General features: G+C 49.9%; 1 protein-coding gene across 4 annotated transcripts in view; it reads left to right on the forward strand.

Moving 5' to 3' along the window:
- Positions 1-15177, forward strand: part of TRMT12 (tRNA methyltransferase 12 homolog) — a 61352-nt gene extending 46175 nt beyond the window's left edge. For all 4 annotated transcript variants that reach the window (XM_029607395.1, XM_029607397.1, XM_029607396.1 and 1 more), the window contains exons 7-8: positions 12467-12624; positions 14426-15177. In XM_029607395.1, the coding sequence (XP_029463255.1) occupies positions 12467-12624; positions 14426-14875 (608 nt within the window). In that variant the 3' untranslated portion in view covers positions 14876-15177. The remainder of the gene's footprint in view (positions 1-12466; positions 12625-14425) is intronic.
- Positions 15178-21244: the final 6067 nt, after the last annotated feature.

The following is a 21244-nucleotide window of genomic DNA, read 5'->3' on the forward strand; positions in this document are numbered from 1 at the left end:
TCAAGTGTTATACATATTAGGATCCTTCAGCCTCTCCTCATAGGTCTTCTCATACAGAGCCCACACCATTTTAGTCACTCTTCTGTCTCCATCCTGCCTTTGTCCCTTTTGAGATACGGACGCCAGAACTGAACACAATACTCCAAGTGAGGCCTCACCAAGGGCCTGTATAAGTGCATTATCACCTCCTTTTTCTTACTGGTTATTCTTCTCCCTGTGTAACCCAGCATTCTTCTGGCTTTAGCTATTGCCTTGACACATTGCTTAGTTTCTGGAGATCTGAAGATGACTATCACCCCAAGATCCCTCTTTTGGTCCTTGCACATCATTCTTTCACCCCCATCACATACAGCTCTTTTGATTACTGCACCTCAGTTGCATGACTCTGCACTTCTTGGCATTGAATCCCAACTGCCAAGTCTTTGACCATTCTTCAGGCTTTCTTAAATCACTTTTCATTCTCTCTACTCCTTCAGGTGTGTCCACTCTGTTGCAGATCTTAGTATCATCTGCAAATAGACAAACTTTTATCTTCTATCCCTTCTGCAATATCTCTCACAAAGATATTGAACAGAACCAATCCTAAATCCAAACCCTGTGGCACGCTATTTAACACGGCTCTCTCTTCAGAGTAGGTTCCATTTTCCATTACCTGCTGTCTCCTATTGGTCAACCAGTTTGTAATCCACACCACTACCTTGGCGCTCACTCCCAAGCTTCTCATTTTATTCACAAGCCTCCTATTAGGGACTGTATCAAAAGCTTTGCTGAAATCCAAGTAGATCACATCGAGTGTTCTTCCTCAATCCAATTCTCTAGTCACTTAATCCCAAAAAAATCTATCAGATTTGACTGACAGGACCTTCCCCTGATGAATCCATGCTGCTTTGGGTCCAGCAGCCCTCCGGATTGTAGATAGTTCACTATCCTTCAGCAGAGTCTATAGTTTCCAGCCTTCTCTCTGCTACCACTTTTTACTGTTTCTATACTTTTGGCAGTTTTTTTTTTTATTATATATGTCATATATTCTTAGAGAGATTTGACCCACTACCAAAATATACAATGAATCGTGTTCTTTAATTCTTTGCATAGTACCAGTGTGATTAGTGCATGTTCAAAATGATTAGTAGTCTGCATCTCTTTGAACAAAGAACTTTGACCGTAGTAACCACAATTACTTGTAGCAGTCCTAATGGAGATCCAGTTTTAAATTTTGAACTTCAAACGTGGTATCCACAATAATATGTGTAATAATAGGGATGAGTTCCACTTTAAATACTTCAAAGGTAGGCTAGTTGTGATATGGATTCTGAAGCATAAAAACTGCTCGTACCTTGACAAAGTCCTTTGTTTTGCAAGTGGCTGGCTTCATCAGGAGCCAAGATAAAATTAGCAGGGATACTGCTCTGCGGGTCAGAAAACCAATACGTTGCCAGAATATGTATGTGTATCACTATATAGGCAAAATAAATGAGGAGTGGAGGAACCCGCATGCAAACGATCCGAAGTATCAGAAGAATAATGCATGTAAATGGTAGGTGTCCACAAGAAACAACTGAAGAATCGGCAAATAATAATGGGGTTTTATTCCAGAACTTCAAGAGTACAGTTTGAAAACAGTTCTTATAAGTTGTGAGGCCCCTCTGACATGGTCCCGTGTTTTGCCCGAAGGTGGCGACAGGAGAGACTGAAGGGCAAGCAGCTCAAAACTTCAATAAAGTGTTCAGATAACTTGACATAAACCAGCTTATATGAACTCTTTTCAAAGTGTACTCTTGAAGCTCTGGAATAAAACCATATTATTATTTGATGATTCTTTAGTAGTTTCTTGTGGACACCTATCTATTTACACGCATTATTCTTCTGATACTTGGGTATCAAAATATCACATAATTTTAATAAATGTCCACATGTATTGGTTTACTCATTTACGGGCCGATACAGTAAAGTCCGCGGGAGAGCAGGCGAACAGGCCACTCTCCCGTGCACGTGATTCACTATGCAAATTAGGCCCGGCGGTAAAAACAGGCAAAAGGAGGCGCTAGGGACACTAGCGCGTCCCTAGCGCCTCCTTTTGGACCGGAGCGGCGGCTGTCAGCGGGTTTAACAGCCGACGCTCAGTTTTGCCGGCGTCAGTTCTCAAGCCCGCTGACAGCCACGGGTTTGAAAACCGGACGCTGGCAAAATTGAGCGTCCGGTTTTCAACCCGTGAGCCATTGGCCGACTTCAAATTTATTTATTTTTTTGTTTTTTACTTTTGGTAACTTTCAGGACCTCCGACTTAATATCGCCATGATATTAAGTCGGAGGGTGCACAGAAAAGCAGTTTTTACTGCTTTTCTGTGCATGTTCCTGGTGCCCGAAGAAATTAGCGCCGACCTTTGGGTAGGCGCTAATTTCTTTTTTTTTTTTTTTTTTTTTTTTAATTTATATTTTTTGGTGTTCCACTGTAACAATAAATTATACATAACAGTAAAAGAATACAAAGGTCATATTACATGGAATACCATAACAGTACATGTTATACATAATAAATGCATATAATTGGGTTGCAAACTATCCCTCAATACATATACAAACCAAGGCATAAACTATCCTGTCCAGGTCTATGGAAACTTACAGTCCAATCAGTGGATCCTGGAAACTCAAACCAGGACAGCATAAAGATCAATAAACTTAACAATACAACCTCATACATCGTTGTGTACTTATTTATTTGAATTATTCTCTCCCTACCATCCCCCCACCCCTCCCCTTCTACAAGTTCAAAGCTCCAGCACATTCTCATACATCTGAATCAGTAGGCGCTAATTTCTGAAAGTTGAATGTGCGGCTTGGCTGCACATTTTGTTTTCTGAATCGCGCAGGAATACCTAATAGGGCCATCAACATGCATTTGCATGTTGATGGCCCTATTAGGTATTCCTATACCAGCCCCATTCCCTGCAGGGGGAGAACCTTTGGGTTCTAGGAGCCGGCAGGACTTAGACAAGGGTTCCCCACAGGGCGTATAGGGTAAGAGAGGCCGAGGCTGGGCCAAGGTCAGGATAACTGTTGTCAGAGGATAACAAGTAGCAAAGTGGAGGTCGAGGCGGGCGGCAAACAAGTCATAGGAAAGTCCAAAGCTAAGTTCAGTGACAGGCACCTAGCAGGAAATTAGTCCAGATCCATAGCAAAGGTCAATACTGAAGTCAGTCTGGAGACAGGGTACGCTGGAGGATCTGGACATGGCAATATCAGGAACAAAGGTAGGATTAGGGACGCCGGAGCAGCAAGTGCTGCAAACAGGAAAACCTGTTGCTGAGGCAAGGAAGGAAGCACGGCTGGGATCTTTATACCCAGCCGTGTGATGTCGTCAGAGCATGCCGGCCAGTCTGTTTTCTGCCGTGGGGACTACAAAGGGGGCCGCCGCATGCGTGCTTAGGGAGGCCCAAGGAGCCAGGGGTGCTGCTAGCATCATAGCGGCGTCCTTTCCACTTCAGGGGAGGTCAGAGTCCTGAGGTGAGTGCTGCTGGAAGTGCCCGGGGAGCAGGAATGTTGATGGTGGCATGGCGGCATTTTTGCCGCTTTGGAGGTGGTCTGTGTCCTGGGGCGAGTGCCACCAGTCGTGGGATGAGCCTGCGACCAGCAAACGTTACACAGTCAAGCAGTTGAGAAAACAAACCACGTGCAGCTGTGGAGCTAGAAACAGCTGCCGGTCATAGGAAAGTCTCCCAGCCAGTCATGGAATTCAGGCTTTCTGGGGCCTTGGCATGCCAGGAAAATCTGAAAAATTGTTCCTGGCATCACAGGATGCCAGGGATATTGGTTCTATGGAAAGAATTAAAGAACATGATTGTATATTTTGGTAGTAGATCAAACCTCTCTAAATCTAAACTATTTTAAGAATATCTGACACATATAAAAAGTGTAAAAAGTATAGAAATGATTGTTATAATTTTATTTAGTTGATTTCATGAGTGTTTATCCAACATATTCAACAGATATATATAGCAACACCGGTGGAATGAGGCAAAAGTTTGAATTGGACAGAGTAAGTGATATTTGGCTAATGTTTCTGCTTGTTAAATAAAAGTTTAAAAAAAAAAAGGAATATGTTTTCTGCAGTGACGGTGCACAAAAGGGTACTGTTTCCTACTAGTGGCTTCCATAATGTAGGCAGCAGGGGTGATGGTAGATGGCTCCCGTATTCAGCAGGTGGCGGTGGTGGCAGCAGCTTCAATGAATGGGTACCCTGTGTATGCGGGTTGGGGCGGGTAGCTCCCCTGATCAGGCTCCCAGCCTGCAATGCTTCTTCAGAAGCTCTTCCTGGCCGTGCCAGAGGTGCAGAGTATCTCTGTCTCCTCCATACACATCTCCCATTCATCAGGAGGCATTGTGTTCTGTGCCTGGGCAGCTGCTCTATCCTCATTGGATTGCATGTGGTTGCAACCAGAACTTGAGAAACTGCTGATGCCAAAGGGGGAGAATGCACTTGTGGGGGAGGTGGCCCCTAAGGTCCTCCTGTGGCTATGCCCCTGGCTTCTAGTAGTAAACACATGTAGTATGCTGCCTTGAAGGAAGTGCCACATGTTACAGTTGTAAATGCATGCATTGTGCAGTATGCTGCTCAGGGGGAGGTGCTAAGGGTCCCGGTGATAAAAACATGTCATCTCAATGTTGCTAGTAGTATTACTACCCGTAACATAAGATTTGGGGGTAACCCGCATGGAGTGGCATGTACTACCATAAAAAACTTTCTGGGAGGACTGTCTAGACCATTTGGTCCTTTTCTGCCGTCATTACTTTGTTACTATGAATTTTTTCAGTAATACTTCCCAGTAAGATGCAGCTAGTTTCCTTGCATAACCAAAGAGACTTTTACAAATTTGCTATTTCTTAGCATCCAGGCAGATTAATCCAGAACAAATGAGTTATGCACCTCTACCAGCAGATGGAAACGGAGCAAACTGACGCCACAGTACATATACCCCTGCAGTGACATCAGCCTGCCAGTATTCTCCATCTCCAGCAGATGATGGACGTGCATCTCCCCACTGGGGATTGCTTCATTTTAAAGAAAAGGAGAATTAAGGATATAAATTTGCCCCGCTCTCCTGCAGTGATATCAAATGGTCCCTCCCACAGTTGAGAATTCCTGAGGTGATTTTCATAGTCCCTCAGACGAGTTGCCTTAGTCCGGTAGCTGGTTTCAGCTGGCGTGAACTTAGCTGCTTGAGCAGCTGAAAGGCTGCGGGTGCAGGAAGCCTAGCACGGTGGTGACGGCACATGCCCTCTCCCCCCACATCCGGAGACCGTCTCTGTACTCAGCCAGGTAAGGCTGAGCTCCGGTAAGTTTAAAAAAAAAAAAAAAAAAAAAAGGATAATACAGAGACCTATGAGATTTTTGTTGTGTAGGGCTTCCTCCTCTCCCACTATCTGTGCTCGGCATGCCGGTCCGACATTTGTCCTGCTCCAAGGGAGGTTGAGGGACGTGGGCAGCCTAGTGGGTTGAGCAGCCTCCTTAGGCTAGGCCCCACTCCAAGGCTTTTCACTGTGTGCCGTGTAGTAGGCCGCAATGGCATTTCTTGTGCTTTCTAAGGCTGCCCCCTACAGGATTGTCTGTCCAGAGTGTGCATCTAGCTGTGCGCTCAGGTTGTGCACCTAGTTTTTGGATGCATTGTTGGGCCTTGTAGTCTGTGGACTTAGCTGCTGAAGTAGCTGAAAGGCAGCAGGTGCAGAAGCCGAGCATGGAGGTGAAGGCCAAAGCCCTCCACAGCCGGAGATTGTCTCTGTACTCAGCCGGTAAGCGCTAAGACCAGGTAAGTAGAAAAGAACTCCTCCAATCCAGAGACGACGAAGGGCTTCGGTAAGTCTTTCCTCCGGTCTTCTTGCTCGGCGCGCCGTACCGACTTCGTTCCTCATCTCCATTCGGGCAAGGGAAGGAGGTTCCAAACAGGTTGATCGGCCCCCCCGCCCCCCCAGTGGGCTAGGCCCCATTTTTGGCTCGGAGGACTCTCCACGTGGCGATCCGCGGCAGCGCCATCTTGCGCACTGTTTGCTATGGTGCCATTTTCCCCCTTTGGCCGTTAGTGCACGCGGTGCAGGCCGGCCTTCTGTGCATCTAACGTGCGCATAAATACACGCATAATTTTGTGTATAACCTTGTGCTGAACCAGCTGCTCAGACATAGACGCGCCAAGACGAGTCGCACGCCCGATAGACAAAACCGGCTAAATGCACAAACCACACAGGCTATGGCCCTGGAAGCTAAGAAGCTCAGGTGACACTTCCTCTGCGCGGCCTGCCATATTAGAGCTGCACAGTCTGACCTGGAATCCTGCCTGTGTCAGCACTGTGAGGGAGGCCCAGGGAGGGCTGGATTCTCAAATATTTTCCAAGCCTGACCATCCCAGTCTGAGGATGGGTCATACATGTCCTTATGTGGCAGTTCTCCGGACCTGAGCAATTCCGGGACGGCATCCTTCCCAGGAGAGGGCAGTTAAGTGGCCCCTACTCCAGTTCCCCCTGGGACAAATATGGATCCGGCGGCCTTCTCTTGGTTGGAATTTTTTCAGGGCCTCTAAGCCTTTGTTCAGGCGCAATCAGCCCCTGTCCCTGCCCAGGTTGATCCCCAACTGTGGGGGCCTCGCTCTCCCGGCTTTGTCTGCAGGCCTCAAGACATGCCATGCCTCACCAAGAGTATACCTGACAGGGACCCAGACACCACGGATGACGACGGGGATTCACTGGAGGATGGGAAAATCCCTCCAGGCATGGAACCATACTGGACCATGCTTTGTTTCTTCCACAGAGATTAATTACCGGCACTAGTCTTCCAGACCATGAAGACTCTGTGAGTTGCAGGCATAGACCCTATGGTGGAGCCAAAGAAGAACCCCATCCTGGGGTTCTTCTTTGTCTCTTCAGAAAGCCTTCTTTGTCTCTTCAGAAAGCCTCTTGCTATTTCCTAATGCTGGAAGCCATCCAGGAGTTGATTGACCTGGAATGGGACGCCCCGGAGGCAAGCTTTAAAGGAGGTCGGGCCTTGGAGGCCTTGTATCCTCTGGACCCAGAGGTCAAGGAACGCCCGTGCTTCCCAAAAGTGGACGCCATGGTCTACGCTGTCTCAAAGCGAACAACCATCCCTGTTGAGGAAGGGGGGCGGGTTTGAAGGATGCTCTCGATAGGCGGTTAGAATCATCCTTAAGCAAGCCTTCGACGTGACAGCAATGACACTGCAGATTGTTTCCTCCTGTGCTCCTGCTTGCTCCTCTTGAGAGAGGCAGATAGCTCTGGGGTGCATGTCGGGGAGGCAATTGAACCCGTCACAGCCTTCCTGGTGGACGCAAGCTCGGACCTAGTAGGTACCTCGGCCAGAGAAGTAGCCTTAGTGGTGGCGACCAGAAGACAGCCGTGGTTGCGGAACTGGTCAGCAGATACAACCTCTAAGGCGAACCTCACAAAGATGCCCTTTAAGGAATCCCTCCTATTAGGAAGCGAATGGAGAAGCTAGCCAGGAAGAGGGGCACATCTCCAGTGCCTCGACTACTGGAAAACAGGAAAAAAAGGTCTCAGCACCCCTCACCCATGAGGGGGTTGGGCCAGGGGCTCCCAGCGCTTCCAGCCGTACAGAAACCCATTGTTCCAGTCACCTCGACCCTCGGGGAGGTCTCAGTCCTTTCGGAACCAGCAACCCAAAAGAAGAACAGGTTCGGGAACAGGCTTGACCTTAGCTTTCCAATGAAGTTGGACCGACCCATCCACAGGAAGAGGAGATAGGGGGTTGACTTTCCCTCTTTTACCAGCGGGAGGTCAAGATCACATCCGACAAATGGGTACTGGACATCATACGAGAAGGCTATGCTCTGGAATTTCGCAGCATCCCTCGGGACAGGTTCATGATATCACCTTGCGACTCCCAGCTCAAGAAACTGACAGTGGAATCCACACTATGGGCTATAACTCCAGTACCTACACCCCAAGTAAATATGGGGTGTTATTCCATCTATTTTATCGTGCCCAAGAAATAGGGTTCATTTCAGCCCATCCTGGATCTCAAGAGCGTCAACCGTCATCTGCGGATATTGCACTTCCGCAAGGAAACTCTCCACTCCGTCATAATGGCAGTGCAACCAGGAGAGTTCTTAACCTCCCTGTACCTCTCCGAAGCCTACCTTCATATTCCAGTCATCAAGACCACCAGCGTTTTCTACGCTTTGCGATACTGTTCCGCCATTACCAGTTGCGGGCGTTACCCTTCGGTCTGGCAACTGTCCCAGAACATTCTCCCAAATTATGGTGGTCGTGGCGGCGGCACTTAGGAAAGAAGGGATCCTGGTGCACCCCTACTTGGACGACTGGCTGATCTGGACAAAGTCATTGGAAGACAGCCTCCGGGTGACCAGCAGGGTCAGATCCCTCCTACAAGAACTTGATTGGGTCGTGAACAAAGCCTCAAGCCCTCCCAGTGTTTAGAGTACCTGGGGGCCCGATTCGACATCAAGCAGAACAAGGTCTTCCTCCCTCCCCTGAGGAGGAGGAAACTGATGGACCAAGTACACTGGTTGATGACCACAATGCGCCCCAATGTTGATGCCATGAGGTCCTCGACCTCATGGCATCAACCCTGGAAGTAGTACTGTGGGCGAGGGCTCACATGTGGCTTCTCTAACGCTCCTTATTGTCACACTGGAACCCACTGTCCCAAGATTACTCAATTTGCCTCTACCTACCAACAGAGGTATGCACTCGGCTCCAGTGGTGGCTACAGGAAATCCACCTAAGCAAGGGCGTAAGCCTATCCCCACTGAGCTGGATCAACCTCACGACATACTCGAGCCTGCAAGGGTGGGGAGCTTACTGTCAGGAGCTGACAGCCCAGGGACAATGGACTAAGGAAGAGGCGAACTGGAATATAAACCACCTGGAAGCTCGAGCGGTCAGACTAGCAAGCCTGCAGTTGAGCCACAGTTTCCAAGGGCAAGCGATACAGGTGATGGACAACTCAACAACGGTTGTCTACATCAACCGCCAGGGAGGAACAAAGAGCCATCAGGTGCCTCTGGAAATAGACCCCCTTATGAAATGGGTGTAGTTAAAACTACAAGGGATCTCTGCCTCCAACATCGCAGGAAAAGACAATATCACAGTGGACGTCCTCAGCAGGGAAAGCCTGGACCCGGGGGAATGGATGCTGTCGATCAAAGGCTTCCATCTAGTAAATAGCTGGGGCCTCTCAGCCATGGACCTACTGGCCACATCTCACAATGTGAAAGTCCCCCGGTTCTTCAGTCACAGAGGAGATCAGCACTCCCAAGGGATCAATGCCCTCGTCCAGACCTGGCCAGAGGAGGACTTACTGTACGCCTTCCCCCCCATGGCCTCTTCTGGGTAAGATCATCCGCAAAATAGAACATCACAGAGGTTTAGTCCTCCTAGTGGCCCCAGATTGGCCAAGATTCCTGTAGTATGCAGACATGTGGAGGCTCCTCGTGGAGAGTCCTTTGTACCCCCCCACACACACGGACCTTCTCCAGAAGGACCCGATTATTCACGAAGATCTGTCTCAATTCTCTTACTGTCTGGCCCTTGAGAGGGCTAGCCTGAAGAAGCGCAGTTATTCAGCGGCCATGATTGCCACCTTGCTTCGTGCACGGAAGTTCTCAATGTCCCTGACATACATATGGATTGCTGTGTTTTGTAGGGTTTGGGTGGACCCTTGGACACTGTGGCAGCTGACCACGCCCATGGGGGGAAGTCCCTTGAGGGGCCACAGGTCAGGCTTATCTCTGGACACACAAACATAGATTATATCTTTTATTAGACAGTTTGTGAAGCCACCAGAGGTGGCGGTAGTGAGTAGAAGATGGAGCCAGGCTGGGCTAGTATTCCTCAGGGCGCTGGAACAGTGGCTTCTCCGGTAGCAGTGCTGTAGGAAGAACTGAGAAAATGAGTACACTGAGATATTCACAGAGTCCCCAGTATAGAGAAGCCCCGAGATAGAGAGAGCTGGCCCTCGAGGAGCAAGTACCTTGTTCCAGGAAAACAGCTCTGAGGAGTAAATGGTAGTAGAACTCACAGATGGTGTCTGTAGCGAATTCTTCCAAGTAGAAGAGGAGATGGACACAGGCAGCGAGTCAGGGAACATGGGCCCTCTGAGCGAGTACCGGTTCCTGATAGCAACCTGAAAGAAGCAGAGAGGCCCCCGAGGAGCGGGTACCTCGTTAACAGCAAAGAGTCCAAATAGAAGTTGGAGGCAGAGTAGCTGGGTAAGGAGAGCGAATCCCATCCGTAGGAATTCCCTTGCTAACTCAGATGGTAGCAATAAACAACAGGCTTAAATATCTGGGCAGCGTGATGTCATCACAGGGGGACACCCCTGAGGTTCGCACCATAGAGGAAATAAGAATGAGGACCGCGCGGCACGTGCGCCCTAAGATACCTGAGGAGCATGGCGGGAGGCAGCGCCCAGGACGGTCTGGGGACGCCGGAGAGGATGGCGGGCAGATGCCGTGGCCGCCAGACGTCCACTGGGAGCAGGAGGAGTTGCAGAAAAAGAAAGGTAGGCAGAGTGAAGCCGTCGGGCAGCTGACGGTTGCAACACGGTTCTGGAGAATATTTGAGGCCTAGTGCGAGGGCCGCAGGGTGTCCCCGCGAACGGCCAAGATTCTGGAATTTTTAGAGGACAGCCTGAAGAAAAGGTTGTCCCTCAACTCGCTCCAGGTCCAGGTAGCAGCCCTCTCCTGCTTCAGGGCCAAGGTGAACAGAAACAGTCTGTCGTCACATCCGGACTTGGCCCGTTTCCTAAAAGGTGTTAAACAACTCCGACCACCCTTAAAGTGGCCAGACCCCCTATGGAACCTTAATCTAGTCTTGGACTTCCTAGCAGGGCCTTCCTTCAGACCAATGCACAGTCTCACTTCACCTATGAACACTAAAGACTGTATTCTTGGAGGCAATATGCTCGGCACGTCACATCTCGGAACTACAGGCATTATCCTGTCGGGAACCATTCCTTCGATTTACTCCAGGAACAGTACAGCTTCGCCCTGTCCCCTCCTTACCAAAGGTGGTCTCGGAGTTTCACTTGAATCAATCCATCTCTTTATCGTCACCAGAGGGACACAAGGACATTAAAGACTCCCACCTCCTTCGCCGTCTAAATGTCGGTAGACTCTTAGTGCAATACCTGGAGCACTCGGAACCGGTGTGCAAGACAGATTGCTTGTTTATTCTTCACGGTGGGAAGAAACAGGGCGAAACAGCTTCGCGAGCTATTATAGCTCGCTGGATTAGGGAAGTAATCAAGGCAGCTTACGTAGAGGCAGGGAAGCCTTTACCCCTTCAGGTCAAAGCTCATTCTACTAGGGCCCAGGCAATATCCTGGGAGGAAGCTAAGCTACTGTTGCCTGCCGACATCTGTCAAGCAGCAACGTGGTTTTCTCTACACACCTTCTCCAGGTTCTACTACTTGAACGTCCAGGCTTGAGAGGATGCAGCCTTTGCAAGGGTGGTGCTAAATAGACCACAGGCAGCCTCCCGCCCCATTTGGGAGTAGCTTTTGTACATCCCCCTGGTCCTGAGTCCATCTGGCTTCACGCTAGGAAATGGAGGAATTACTTACCTGATAATTTCATTTTCCTTAGTGTAGGCAGATGGACTCAGCATCCCGCCCATGGATGCCCAGGAGAGCCGCCAAGGAATCACCCATGAGGTGAACATCTATTCCATATGAATACGGGTAAGCCGTTGTCCTACCCCTAGTTCAGGGCATCTACATTAGGACTGGTTTTGATGCTTATGTTGGTTGAGTACACTGGCGGTTTCCAGTTTTTATTCAAATTTTGTTAACCAAGGGTTTAATAAAGTTGTATCCATATTCTAATCAAGTTCTTCGATATATGTTTCAACAATGGCTTTTCGAAGAGAATACTGAGGAGCTGAGGTCACTGCAGGGGTATATCTAGGGTGACGTCAGCTTTGAAACCGACTCAGTCTCCCATCTGCTAGCTGGGGAACACATAACTCACTAGTCCTGAGTCCATCTGTCTACACTAAGGAAAACAGAATTATCAGGTAAGTAATTTCTCCATTAAAGTTGATTGCTAGAGCAATCTGGAAGTGAAAATCAATAGCTTTGGAAAAAGCACTATGTATAATAGTAATGTTAGAGAGAGTGTATTCGCCTTTTCAAAGGCTGTTTCTTGGTGGAGCAGCATGGAGATACCCAGTATTCAATGAATGTGAAACAATTCAGCTCTTTTGGGGATGACCGTCACCACTAGGCAAGGGTCAGATCTGTCAATGAAAACACGCAGTATTAAATGAATATGGTGGTTGAATTTCTCTGCCATCCCATACTGGTGTGGGAATGAGCGGAATAAGAGGGTAAGTTTGGAGTCCATGAAGGAGCTCACACTGTAATTGACTCCTGGGCTGTTTTTTTTTGACCATATCTATTGTTTCTCCCTCCTTCCATCTTTAGGAATTGGTTACTTTACTTTACCATACTTGCTGCATGCTGGTGCAGCCTTTGTTCACGCCTGTGAGTGGAACCCCCATGCCTTGGCAGCGCTGAGGAAGAACCTGCAGCTTAACGGCGTGTCAGATCGGTGTCAGGTCCACGAAGGGGATAACAGGCAGGTGAGCTGAGGTGCTGAGCTCGTAGCAGAGTTTCTCCATCTGTCGCCAGGACCGAGGAGGAGCCTGCGGCTAGAGAGGTGTCAGTCTCATGAAGGGGAGAAAGAGGCATGTGAGCTGCGGTGCTGAGCTTTGAGCAGCACTGTGCATTGTTACTTCACTGGACAAGGAATGCAGAGAAAATTAGAAAGAGGTTCTCACCACTGGAGGTAGTGACTCTTGTTACCAAGCCCATATGTAATCGGTTACCAGCAGGGATAGTTTCATGTGACATGAGCTGAAGCTCCTTCCTTTCCCAACCTCTCTAGCCCAGTATCTTGTGCCTCTTCCCCAAGAAAGAGAAACAGAGAACATTGTTGCTTTATCATAAATTTTTTTCCTACTGCACTCAAACCTCAGCAAGAGAGTTCTGCCCTATTCTTGTTTTCTGACTAGTGGGGGAAGGGGGAGGTGCCCTCATCCAGGGCTCACTCCAGAAATGTGCCTAAAAAGGCTATTTTGGTCAGGGATGGATTTTGGCCTTTGCCACCCTTAGGCACTGTTGGTATCATTTTGCCATGCTGCCCTCCACCCCCACCCCCAGCCCCAAACTTTGACTTCCCTCCATCCTCCAAGTGACCTCAGATTTCCAAACAATAAATACGAATGAGTTATATTATTTACATCTTGTATTCCAGTGCAGCACTTTAACTCTTGAATGTAATGAGGTTAATATTGAAAAGCCCACTCAGTGGATAAGGTAACTGAGCACATTTTCACAGGTATTCTTAGCTGCATATTCAGCAGCATTTATCTGGCTAAAAGTGTCACTGAAGATGCAGAGAAATCTAGGTGCCTAAGTGTGGTTGAAGACAACAATTTGTGCTGTTGGAGTTGTCAGCATAGATTTAGCCGGGTATTGCTGAGTATTGCACTGCCAGGCTAAATTTAAAAATCCTGTCCTGGCCACACCCTGACTCAGCCTCTTTCTTACCCAGCAAAAATGTGTGCAGGTAGCTGGGTAAATCTTTTGAATAGGAACCTCACTGTTATTACCAATGTGAAAAGACAAACACTTTTCGCATGTCCTCATATCTGGCCTTTAAGTGGAAAGGAGGAAATATCTTTCCCATCTCTTCAGGGCATCCCCCATTTCCCCTCCCAAAAAAAGGAATGGACATAGAAGACACGGCTGAGGGGGGATATGATAGAGGTGTTTAAAATCATGAGAGGTCTAGAACGGGTAGATGTGAATGGTTATTTACTCTTTCGGATAGTAGAAAGACTAGGGGGCACTCCATGAAGTTAGCATGGGGCACATTTAAAACTAATCGGAGAAAGTTCTTTTTTAGTCAACGCACAATTAAACTCTGGAATTTGTTGCCAGAGGATGTGGTTAGTGCAGTTAGTGTAGCTGTGTTTAAAAAAGGATTGGATAAGTTCTTGGAGGAGAAGTCCATTACCTGCTATTAAGTTCACTTAGAAAACAGCCACTGCCATTAGCAATGGTTACATGGAATAGACTTAGTTTTTGGGTCCTTGCCAGGTTCTTATGGCCTGGATTGGCCACTGTTGGAAACAGGATGCTGGGCTTGATGGACCCTTGGTCTGACCCAGTATGGCATTTTCTTATGTTCTTATGTTCTTATATTTCCTTTAGACCTTACCTGTTATGTGTCATACTCCACAACTAAAGGCTCAGCCCAACTTGTTTATCACTCTCGTTTTTCCTTTCTCTTCCCTCCTCTTTGTTTTCTTTCCTGGGTTTTGGGCCAGATCTATCCCAGTGTGTTGGTGCCTCCTTTATTTTCCTCTTGTCTTTCAGCTGGACCTACGAGATGTGGCTGATAGAGTGAATTTAGGGTTGATCCCCAGCTCTGAAGAGGGCTGGCCCGTTGCCTGCCAAGTGCTAAGACAAAACAAAGGGGGAATTCTGCACATCCACCAAAACATTGAGTCTTTCCAGGGAAAAGGACTCAGCTGTCCCGGCCACCATCACCAGCACCTCTCCAGTGGAAACAGGTGTGAAGGACATAGCGGTACTGACCACGGTGCTTCTGGGGACTCAGAGCGGGACAGGTGGGGGGGCACTGTGCTGAAGCCTGAGTGGCGGACATGGGCACAGGCCACAGAGACCCGATTTGAGAACCTGCTTCATGAGATACATAGGAAGCCATGGAAGGCAAAGATCCTGCATATTGAACGAGTGAAATCTTATGCTCCTCATGTAGACCACATCGTCCTGGATCTGGAATGTCGACCCACAGCTCCCTAAAATGGCATTCACATGTGTTACTTCTTCCACTGCCCACATCTTAGGTTGTAAGCACTTTGAGGATAGGGGACTACCTACTGTACCTGACCGTAATCCGCTTTGAAGTGTTGAAAAGCTGAATACAAAACAAAATCAAATAGATAAATAAGGGGGCAAGAGGTGTTGGATGAACTCAACCCCTGTTTAGGATTTAAGGTCCCCAAAGATTACTGGGTTTTTTTTGTTTGTTTGTTAGTAATGCTAATGTGTCTGTCCAGGAGTAAAGCTCAACCTGGCATTAAAGTTTAGCATTTCTTCTGCTACCTTTACTCTCATTCTAGCTCCAGCCTGAGGTGCTGAGCTACGTCTTTCACACAGTTGACTAATTTTAGGCCTTTGTTTATTTAAATCCTGGCTTCTTTGCAAGGCACTCCCACAGATACTCTGCTAAGGAAGTGTCATGCTCTGAGCAGTCAGTAGATGTCACCAGATAATACAAGTGTGTGCTTTTTTAGCAGCTGTCAGTCAGCCCAAGGTACTGGGACTAGAATTCAGTAGAAATTTACATTCATTTTTAAACAAATTGTTTTTTGTTTTTTAAACAAGTCTGTTTTTGGTTTGTTACAAATAGAACAAACTGAAAATAGATTTGCCTGAAAATACCCTAATATTTTGGGGTATTTTCAGTTCGTTTCCAATTGTCATTCAAACATTTTTAAAAACGAGTAACCTCCTGCGGCCACTTCCTGGGGCCTTCCTGATGTTGGGGCCTGCCCAGACAGGGCATCCCCCAATTCCCCCCCCCCCCCCGGCAAATGAGCCCCATCTCCCACCTATCTCTTCCATTGGTGTCTTCCATCAAGAAAGTTGGTGGCTCTGTCCCCGTCATTCTTGCCCTACTGGCATTTCTCTTTAAAAATGGCACTGGCTGGCTCTGTAACCCTGCAAGGAGCTCTGTAACCAAATGTCAGACCATTTTGGTCTGACATTTGATGCCAGTCTCCAGTCTAGCCAGCACCATTTTGATACACACTTGATGCCAGTCTCATAGCCAGAGAGACTGGCTGCTATTTTTGAAACGATGGGCTGGTAAGACAGAAGCGGCTGGAGATCACTCCTGCCCCTTTCTTAATAGAAGTCCCTCTACAGAAGGGATAAGTAGGGTCTGAGGAAATCTCCGACCTTACTTCATTTGTAGAGAGTGGAGGAGGGGAAGGCCCCGGGAGACCTGGGAAGTGGTGGCTGTGGCCTCTGAAAAAAAAACCCTTTTTTGGGGGGGGGGGGGGAAGTAATATGGGCATCCAGGACCTCACTCATTCGCATCCACCCTTTACATTCCAAAAATTACAAAAGACATTAACTTGGGTAAATCAAGGCCGCAGCTTTATTAACAACCTGGTGGCCCAGCCTTAGGCACAAGAAATAACATTACAGATTTCAGCATTCAAACCCCCTAGCCATCCGCCACTCCCCGGCAGGATAGTCAGCTCCAGCCACTCGGCTCGATGTTCCAGCACCCCACACCAGGTTCAGACCCCCGCCGCCTGCCTGCAAGGAGCCAACCCGGGTGGACCCCCGCCACTAACCTGCAAGGAGTCTGGCCAAGAGGCCCCCGCCTCTTTCCAGCAAGGAGCCATTAACCGACAACAGCCCCAGTTGTCAACCTCCATTCTCTTACCGCTGAAATCCATCATAACATAAACCAATACATATAAACTGTCATAGCTCGGGCCATCCGCCAAAGACACAGGCATCCAATGTCCTGTGACCCCCCAAAGATGCGGCCTCATCTACCGAGGAAATAAGTCCTCCAAGACCTCCTGAATAGAATTGAGGAACAGGTCCATACCCAGGAATGAAAGGTGGATTCCATCCTTACCAAACAGTCCCGTCACCTGCCCCCAGGACCACTCATACCGAATATGGTGACCTCCTAACCGTGCCAGCCATGATCCAATTTGCTGATTCGCCTTGGACCTGCTCCTCCTCTATATCACATTTTCCCATTCAGCAGGCCTTACTATTATATCTGACCAGCACAAAATGGTGGTAGGCAACAATATAGATACCGTCATTAGATCCTTGCGAACGATACTAATAAATTGCCCCAATCATTACCCCCGAGATGAACCACCAGCGCCCGCGGTGGACCAAGTCGCTCGCGTTCCCACAGCACACAAGGAATCAGATCATCCCAAAGCATTCCTCTGCGCCCCAGCCAATGCACCCCCACCCCCCTTTTCTGCAGATCCAGGTGAGGCCCGTATGGTCAACCGTAGGCATGCCTGTACGTCCAATACGTGTAGGAGTGCCCGATAATCCAAACGGCCATCCCATCAGTCGCCGCACCTGCAAGGAAACAAGGGTTAAGCACCATTCAACAACGCCCAGCCTCTGGGCGCACGTAACTCCTGAATGTGCCAGACCACCATCTACCTATCCTTTGGATCACCCACCCCGCCAATCCTGCACTAGCCACCGAAGTCGCCGCCCCAGTCAGAAATGAATGAATCCCAAAACATCGCCCGTCCAAACCGAAGGATAACAAAGCCCAGCGAAGCACCATCTCAAACTGATACTTGGTCAAGGGGCGAAGGTCCTTGTGAACCAAAAACTGAGCTGCCCCAGACGGCCGCCACTGACAGTACCGTGCCGCATTCCCCACTGGACAGGATCGGAACCCCGGAACCGCGCTAAGCACCACCGACAATCCTCGGCCCCGTTGGTCGGTCTTCGACCGAGGAATACCGATCACAACCACCCTGCTCGTCACCACCACATGCCGTGCCAGGAGCCCCGGGTAGTCCCTGCTGCCCGTGGACCGTGCCACTAGCTCTCTAACTCGAAAAGCTCCGAAGAAGGCGAAAACAAAAGCCACCCGAAACAAAACCGCTTCGTACAGAGACGAGCAAACGTCCGACAAAGCATCCCACAAATGCAAGAGAATATCATGCATGATGGGAAGCCTGCAGTCAAGTCTCTGCACCACTCCTCGGGACCAACCCGCCAGCAACCGTCGCACAATGAACCGACCTGATGGGAAGCCCCACCCGTGAGCCCGCATGAAGAAGGAGAAACCAGCCATCTGTCTCCCCACAGCCGCCCTCAAGCTACCGGCCGCCCTAGCTTGCTCAATAAAACGCACCAACGAGACGTCAGAGACAGGGCCTCCCAACCAACCCAATGAAGACAGAAATGCAGCAACCTTACGGGCACCACCCACATAACCTGACCACGTTGAGGGCGCTAATGAAGCCCGCAGCAGGTTCCAAGCCTCTGGGAACCGAATCTCCAAAGGGAAGACGGCACCGGAGCTCCATAGGGGTCCGCCTCCGGAGCCAGTTCTCGGAATAACTCCCACTTGAAACGAGAAAGAGAGTCAGCCAAACCATTAGCAACACAGGGTACGTGTCGGGCCCAAATTGTCACGTTTAATGACAAACAAATCATAATCAGTTCCCGCAATAGCTCAGATACCCTGAGGCACTGCACCGCCCTCTTGTTTATGACCTCAACCACGCCCATGTTGTCACACCAGAACACTACCCTCTTCCCCTGTAACTGCGAACCCCAAATGTGCAAGGCCACCACAATCGGAAACAATTCCAAAAACGTAGTTTTTTGTGGCCCCGGATGTCACCCACTCCTCCGGCCAGCCAGCTGTGCACCACGAACCTTGAAAATAAGCCCCGAATCCCAACAACCCCGCCGCAACCGTAAACAACTCCAGGTTGTGATTGGAAAACGGGCTCGATTGCCAGAACGCAGACCCATTAAACCCAACTAAGAAATTGTCCCAAACTCGTAAGTCCGCACGCAGCAGTGCAGACACATGAACTCAATGATGTCGCTTCCGTAGCCCAGACATCGCGTGCGACAACCTCCTCAAGAATACCCTGCCCATAGGTATTACTCGGCAAGCAAAGTTGAGGCTGCCCACCAACGATTGCAATTCCAACAGAGACAGCTTGGGCCGAAACAAAGCCTCGCGAACCAAGCCACGCAATCGCTCCACCTTGTCCACTGGCAAATGAGATACCATGGCTACCGAATCCAACTCAATTCCCAGAAAAAACAGTTGTGTACTTGGTCCCTCCGTGTTATCCGCCGCAAGGGGAATCCCGAACTCATCCGCCACCCCTTGAAAGCATTCTAACAAGCGAACACAGTCTCCCGAATCCGCCCTACCAACAAACAAAAAGTCATCCAGGTAGTGCACCATATTCAAGGACCCGGTTCTCTTCTGCACCACCCAGTGCAAGAACGAACTGAACACCTCGAAATAAGCACACGCTATGGAGCAACCCATCGGCATGCACTTGTCAAAGTAGAACTCCTGTTGAAAATGAAAACCCAATAAATGAAAACTCTCCGGGTGAACCGGCAACAATCGAAAGGGTGCCTCAATGTCAGCCTTAGCCAGCAAAGCACCGCTTAACCATATGCACCGCTGAGTCAAAGGACGCATACCGAACCGTACACTGTTCCCTCGGGATACCATCATTCACTGACTTGCCTTCCGGGAATGAGAGATTGTGAATCAACCGGAATTTCCCCGCTTCCCTCTTCGGGATCACAGCCAAAGGAGACAGCACCAAATCCTGGAAGGGAGCAACTGTGAACGGACCCGCGACGCGACCTAGCGCAATCTCGGCCTGCAACTTGTCCCTCACCACTGAAACTAACCGCTTCACCGACGGACAATTAGCCCCACCCCCCACCACATCCCGCCCCGTACATGGAATTTGGAAACCCCCAATAAAACCCTGTGTCAGCAATGCCGCTGCCTCTCTGATCGCAACCACGGAAGCATTGCGGCTATCCTGACGGGAGTAACCGCCCTCCCTGACCACTCATTTGCCCAAACCTTTTGTAACCTGGGCGGATGGGAGTCCTTCCCCTTGCCGCTTACCACATCGTAAGGCAGGGTGACCCGCGCCACAAGTGGAGCAGGTGTGCTGGAATTTGCAATCGGGGAAAATACATGTGGAGCGATTGAATCGCCAGCACACGTCGCTGCGCCCTGCACCGGCCTTAACCGCGCCACCCGCGGGAGCATCTTTCCGAAAGGACCGCACCGTACTACTACCTGAAGAAGTATCCAACCCCGAACTAACCGCGGACACCTTAGAAGCCATTTGCGTCAACCACAGCCCGACGTCTTGGGTGCCCCACGACATTAATTTGTTTTCTTCCATTCGGTCACGAAAACGCTCATCGTAATTTAACCACGACCAACCCTCGTAAGTTTTGCTCGCGGCCAAAATTGCATCCACGTAAGATAGGAAGGGCCCATATTGAGTCGGATCCCGATGCCCGACTACACTCGCTAAACGCAGAAAGGACCGCATCCAGTTATGAATGTTCCGCGCCACCTTCTGCTGAGCACCCGGGAACCGCTCACCCTTCCCACGCTTCTTCTTCCCCTTCCGCTTGCCCCGCCGCCCTTCCAAAAGTTGAAAAATGTCAATGAATTGACGGCGCTAAATCCTCTTACGAATTGATCTCGGCACCTCCTCCCATAATTCCGTAAGGGCCACTAAAGCCGGAGCCCCGCGCACCGCTACTCTCCCTCCTGCACTGCCCTTCGCAGACGCCCCCAAGTCAGAAGAAGTGGGGGACGAAGAAGAGGTAGTAGACGACGAGGAAGAATCTGAGGAACTAGATCGTTCCCGTTTCCTTTTCTTTTTGGCCTTCCCCGACTTCGTCGCCCCCACCTTAGTCCCCGCAACCCCGGCGTCCTTACCCCTCTGAATCCCTAACCCCTGGCCTGGCCCCTCGCCTCTAACTATTCCTTCCCCTCCCAGACCCACAACGCGCGCCCTCGGCATCTCCCCCCGGTCGAGCTTGGGGAAAATAACAAACTCACCTGGCGAGTCCGACTCCACTGCCACAGATCCTGATACAGTTACCCGCTCCGCCTGTCCCCTCCGATCCACTGTGGGCGCCACGTTCCGCCAATCCTCATGCCGAGACGAGCTCGGCTCCTCCCCGTCTTCCGCTGACCAGTCCGCCTGCAAAGAAACCACGGCAGGCGAGGGAGAAGGCACCACACCTGGCACAAAGCCCCACTCACCTTCCAACCCAGCACTATCCCCTGAATGGCCTCCCCCCGCAGGCCCTCCTTTGCCCACCCTCGCCAAACCTCCTCTCCCAGGACCCACAGGACCCCTCGGAAACAAAGTGTCAGGGAGGCCCCTACCCTCCACGTGAGGCACAACCGACCTGCCCACCTGCCCTACCCCACACCAAGCACGACCCTGCCCCAGAGCCCCACCTTGCTCGGGCACCGAGGTCCCCGACCCCACAACTGAGCCCTCCATCTGCCCCGAAGCTGGAGGCCAATGACTCTGACTCGCACCCTCAGCCGGCCGGCCCTCCCACATGAAG

Source organism: Rhinatrema bivittatum, chromosome 6, assembly GCF_901001135.1.
Source record: "Rhinatrema bivittatum chromosome 6, aRhiBiv1.1, whole genome shotgun sequence".
In the NCBI taxonomy this organism is placed as follows: domain Eukaryota; kingdom Metazoa; phylum Chordata; class Amphibia; order Gymnophiona; family Rhinatrematidae; genus Rhinatrema; species Rhinatrema bivittatum.